This window comes from Macrosteles quadrilineatus, unplaced genomic scaffold (assembly GCF_028750875.1).
Source record: "Macrosteles quadrilineatus isolate MER2022 unplaced genomic scaffold, UCM_ALF_1.0 Scaffold_5__1_contigs__length_97177068, whole genome shotgun sequence".
Classification (NCBI taxonomy): domain Eukaryota; kingdom Metazoa; phylum Arthropoda; class Insecta; order Hemiptera; family Cicadellidae; genus Macrosteles; species Macrosteles quadrilineatus.
In genome coordinates this window covers 60,139,659-60,145,649 of record NW_026542598.1, presented here as the reverse complement: position 1 = coordinate 60,145,649, position 5,991 = coordinate 60,139,659, and the positions used below count along the sequence as shown (strand labels likewise).

Sequence of the window (5,991 nt, the reverse complement as noted above, 5' to 3'; positions counted from 1 at the left end):
CTTCCCGGGTTGTTATTCATCAGTGCAGATCCATATATGTGTTTTTTGAAAAACTTAACAAAGTTTGCCCAACGTATAAGGTATCACAATTGTGACAATTTATTTTGTAGATACCCGAAGCGTCAAAATTGTTACAACCCTCTATCTGTGGATGAAGTATTGGTTGTAGTTTTACCTTACCTGAGAGATGTCTAGTTTAAAATATATTTATTCACTTTACAATATATTCTTCGTGTCGACTCACCATTATCGACTAGCAAACTGAATTGGTGTTTTCTGGCTAGAAAACGTCTCACCAAAGACTTGGTAGATATGAAATTTTATCTATTTACATGAGTTATCAGTGCCAAGGTCTCTGTAACATCAGTGTCAAGTGACTGACGCTATGGTTGAATCGTGGCTTGTAGGATTAATACTATCTGTCAGGTAGGTACCTAAAATATGTATACGCACCAATAAAATATGTAATATGTATATACCATTTAATATACACAACTTGGTTTAACTCTAAAATAAGATGCATATGCTGGACTCAGATTTCATAGGTTTGTTTATAAAACACAAAGTGGCGAAATATTTATTTTAACCTGATTACACTATAATTTAACAGTGCATTCAGTTTGTTATGGGTTTGAGTAAATTAAAAAGAAAGGCATTGTAAGGCTAGCAGATTTATATTACCAATAAATAATGTATCCCAAGTTTTATTTTCCAAAATTTGTGTTGGTAGTTTGTCAGCAATAAAATTGTATTTTGAATTGTAGATATGTGCCAAATATATAATTTTTATGAAATACATTGCAGTTTGGTGGTGCTTATACGTTGGTTTGCATTAAAGTTGGCCTTATCATTTGGGTTTCTTGAGTTTTGCCAAATTCTTCTGAGTCGTCTCTTTTCTGCTATCTTTTTCTTGATATGAATTGGGTAGCCTAGACCTATTTTCTCTGATTTTTCATGATTAGGTAGAGGTGTGGATTCTTTGGCAGAATTTTGAATACAGTCAACAAAATGATCAACAGCAGCTTCTTATAATATAACTCTTATAACTTGGGCATTTTATAATATTGTTTGAGAAGATTCTAGAATTTTATTTTTTTGTGTTTACTGTACGTACAACGACGCTATTCAAGCAAAAAGAGGAATATTAATCTGCAATAGAGGTAATACGATTTTTTGTAGTGAAATTGGTTCACGTTTCTCACCTATTCACAAAAACCCTTAACGGCTCCTGAATTATTATTGATGAGAATGTCTAATTGACAATAACCACACAATTTTATTAGTATTCTATTAACGTCCGTTTTTCTTTTCCCATTTTTGGTCCAAGATAACAGTGAATTAGGTTATGCTTAAAATCGAATTAATCTGATTAATATAGTAATTGAAATTTCTAATGGTTTCTCGCATTTTTAACTGATATGTGCAATGATGTATACAGTATCACAACAAATGAAAAACACTTAATTTATTGTGTAATCACACGAAGATTCAATTGATAAAAGATGAGTGCAAGTCTAAGATTAGTGCAATGTTCAACTTTATGAGTGCAATTATACTTTTTGATAAAGCGACAATCTTAAGCAATCTTGAGATTACGACGACCGCAATAAAATACTATTTCAATGGAAAGTTACATTTGCAAAGATGAACATTTTCTAAATAATTCATAAAACAAAGTATGGACCCAGTTTGAATTTGTATATTTTATTAATTAGTAAAACAGATAATTTTATTTCCAGGTTTCTAACTAAAACTTTATGTCCTAACAGTACTTTTGAACACCACGAAACTTTGTCAATATTGTTAAAAACCACACTTACTATAGTCTCCTTCATAGCTTCGCTGTAAATGGTGTTCGTTTACTTACTGTAATTCTGATTTCAAACCTAGGTAGAACACATCCCTGTGATTTGACATTTGCGTAAATATTGAGATGGCTGGGCTAATAATTATTAAACTAACTACTTTGTTTTTATTCCATCATAATGTTTTATTGTTTTGTTGTGAGCACCCTGTGATCCATAACGTGACTATATAACAGTCAAGTTGACTAATGTTTATTGTATAGTCAATGCTAATATATTAAACCTCAGCTGGTTATAATTATGAACATATTAACAACATTTGATCATTGTAGAATTCTATTATTTAAAACTCTTATCCATAAAAAGGGATCTTCAAGGTGACTTAACATATTCCCTTATGGATTAAAAATTGTTTTACATAAGTTTTAGACAGAATCAAGATACGTTTCTTCCAGAACATGTAGACATTTTTGATGTTTGATATTTCCTGGTGGAACATTTAAAAAAATATAACTTATCTACAAACATTGCTTGACTATACAGTGTTTTTAAAAGTCCCGGAATGGTGTAATATATTTTTTACATTTTAAGATTAAGTAACACAGTTTGACATACCAATAATAACCATAAATTTATATTCTTTCAAGCTATTATTTCTTTATTACCTCTTAAGGGGGGATGGCCCATGAGGAGTAAGAAAAAAACTCTCAAAAAGCAGCATAGGTCGAGTTTAGTGTCAAATTAAAGGTTTTATATTTAGTAAAACACATTTCCGCAAACCCGAACTCAAACGGCCAACCAAGTAAAAAATGGCAGCCATTCAAATACTTCTTAAATCTGCCGTTTGAGTTCGGGTTTGTGGCGTTGTGTTTTGCTATCAAAGACATTTAATTTGATACCAAACTCGACCTATGCCGCTATTTGAGAAATTTGTCTTACTCCTCATGGGCCATCCCCTTTAAGAGGTAAAAAAGTAATAGCTTGAAAGAGTAAACGGTTATTATCGATATACCTAGTTTTATTACTTCATCTATAATGGTAAAAATATATTACACCGATCCGGGACTTTTCAATCACATTTTATAGGCCAATAATTAATTATATTTATATATATATATTTATTTATGAGCACTATTGCGCTGTTCTGAAGGTCCGAGATTAAAACATTTTGATCACCAACTTCCCTGGTATAAGATTTGCGATAAAACTGTGACCTGCTAGGTCGTATCCCAAGTGGAAATGCAGGTCAAATTACATACAGTGTAAGACAAAAATTATAGGTTTGTCAAACAAGGACATGTCCACTATCTTTGTACAGATCTCACCGCTAAAATCCATACGATTGTTTAATTGTGTTTTTAACTTTACTTACAGATGTCGTTATCAAAACATAATCATTTCCCTTACCGGCAGAATATTCAAAGAGCATTGTAACGAAATTCAGATAGTTAAAACTTTGAACAACTTAAAAATGAAAATAGTCTTAAAAGAAAGTAGTTTGTACACTGAGATTCTGTATAAAATAGAGTCGCATTCGAATTATATTTTGGGAACAAGGCTCTTTGCCACTAAAATGAGACATGTTATTGACGTGCTTTACTATCACATAAATTTTAATTTAAAACACTCAATACATGTGTTTTTTTTTTAATTCTATTGTTTTAGGGTCACTACTTGATTTGATATAACCTTATTTTATGTTATTCGTTAAGTCACGTTTATCTCAGACTTTTATTTTTGGTTTTGTTGTTTGGTTGTCCAGTCGTTGTTCTCATAATAGTAGATCGTTTTATAAATATGTAAAATAAGGCATCTTAGCGCGAAAACAAGACTAGCAAAATAAAAAATAATATAATGGCTGAACAATTATTTGTTGTAAATGATAATTTAGCTTATCAATTAAAAATCACATGGTATTCTAAGTATAAAATCATTATTTTAAGTTTAACACTGAATCAATCCTAATATTGTTACAGACTTCTGAACCTTCAACACACCTCAGCAGAGCCGGGAGTAGACGATGCATCCAAAGAGTTTGTCTGTTATAATAAAAACCAATGCAATGATATCATGTATTCCAACAAAAACTACGGAGCTGCAGAACCATTTTTCACCAGCCTTCATTCGAGTATACAAAAAGCAGAGTTAGAATTAGCCAACCCCAATGACTACCCGCTACACTACAATGTGGGACATGAGGAACAGTTTGATTTCATAGTGGTTGGGGCGGGTTCAGCCGGCTCTGTAGTGGCAAGTAGACTGTCAGAGGTGGGTGACTGGAGAGTGCTACTAGTAGAGGCTGGTGGAGACCCTCCTGTGACGTCAGAGGTTCCATCGCTAGCTGTGTTTCTACAGGATACTGAAGTCGACTGGCAGTACAGAACAGATGCTGACGAGGAGAACTGTCTAGGAATGGTAGGGAACCAATGTAAGTGGCCAAGAGGAAAGGTTCTAGGTGGTTCTAGTACTATAAATTACATGATGCATACACGAGGACATCCGAAAGACTTTGACAGTTGGGCAGCTGCGGGAAACAAAGGGTGGAGCTACGAAGAGGTCTTGCCGTACTTCAAGAAATCAGAAAACTTGGACGATCCTTTGATTTGGGCAACGGAGGACGCTAAAATATACCATAATAGAGATGGTTTGCTGACGGTTGGCTCATGGGCTGAGAATGAAATGAAAGAAGCTATAGACGTTGTTGCAGAAGGTCTAGCAGATATCGGATACCCATTCAATGCAGATCTCAATGGAAAAAATCATTCTGGATTTACAAAAATGTCAGGAACCATAAGAGATCAAAGAAGATGCTCTTCTGCAAAAGCCTTTCTAACGCCTGCCAAAAATAGAAGGAATCTATTTCTGTCCAAAAACTCACTTGTAACCAAGATATTAATAGAAACACAGCGGAAAAGGGCTTATGGAATACGTCTGATAAACAAAAAAGGAAAGATGATTGAAGTCAAAGCGATAAAAGAAATCATTGTATCAGCTGGAGCTATTAATTCACCACAACTGCTCATGCTCTCAGGTATAGGGCCCGAGCGGCAATTACAAGAATTTGGGATTCCAGTAATAAAGAATTTACCAGTTGGAGAGAATCTTCAAGATCACTGCCTCATGATAACGATGGCTTCAACGTTAAATATAAACGTTACACTTTCACCACCTAACGATCAAGACACATTCAACTTTCTTTTAAAAAAGCCGGGAAATCTAACCTCTCCTAACTCCTTTCCATTTGCAGCCTTCATAAACACAGCTGATGGAGATCACCCTGACATGGAGTTGCTTCAAAATCACGTCTCTAGAAACGACAAGAACTCTATAACTGGACTTTTAAAATTGTTCAACTTCAAAGACGAATCAATAGAAGATTTTAAAAAAATTAATAAAATTGACTACACAATTATCTGGCTTGCTTCTTTGCTGAAACCTTACAGTAGAGGACGAATTTTATTGCAAAGCACCCAGCCAAACATTTATCCCAAGATTGTTGCAGGGACATTTACCGATCAGCGTGATGTTGAAACGTATCTTAAGGTTTATGATTTCATTTCAAGGCTAGTTGATACTCAAGCTATGAGGAGTGTTGGGGCAAAGTTCCATGAAATCAAGGTCCCAGGGTGTAGTCAACATGAGTTTGCTTCTCGTGCGTACAGGGAATGTGCTATGAGACATCTCACAGGAACTACCTACCACTACAGCGGGACTTGCAAGATGGGTCTTGCCGGGGACTCCTCAGCAGTAGTGGACCCTACTCTCAGGGTACATGGTGTAGAAGGCCTCAGAGTCGCTGATGCTTCAGTCATGCCTACCGTCGTCTCTGGCCATCCCAACGCCGCCATCGTCATGATTGGTGAGAAAGTGGCAGACCTGATCAAAGGAGATTGGTTATCACGCTAAAATAATCGTATTTTAGAATTAAAAATGAATACATGGTGCCCACAAAAGATTAGTACACATTTCATCCATTAGCCATTTTCATTTCAACACCCAATGTTCTATTTTTGTTTGTTGTATCGGCTACATGCTTAAATTTAGTATTACTAATGTTTTTTCCGAGTTTGTTCATTCGAATAGGTATTGTCACCTAAAATAGAAAATTTTGACCAGTAGATTTAATGGACAAGTTTGGCATATTGGCTTCCTAGATTTTTCGACCAAATTCTGTGTGTTTTCTCCT

At 34.8% G+C, this 5,991-nt stretch overlaps 1 protein-coding gene across 1 annotated transcript; it reads left to right on the top strand.

Moving 5' to 3' along the window:
- The first annotated feature begins 3,784 nt into the window (after positions 1–3,784).
- Positions 3,785–5,711, top strand: LOC128995634 (glucose dehydrogenase [FAD, quinone]-like). Its single transcript, XM_054420651.1, has one exon. The coding sequence runs from the start codon at positions 3,876–3,878 to the stop codon at positions 5,709–5,711; it is 1,836 nt and encodes a 611-aa protein (XP_054276626.1). The 5' UTR covers positions 3,785–3,875.
- Positions 5,712–5,991: the final 280 nt, after the last annotated feature.

Coding starts and splice junctions, on each gene's coding strand:
- LOC128995634 (XM_054420651.1), top strand. CDS start 3,876: ATGTATTCCAACAAAAACTACGGAGCTGCAGAACCATTTTTCACCAGC.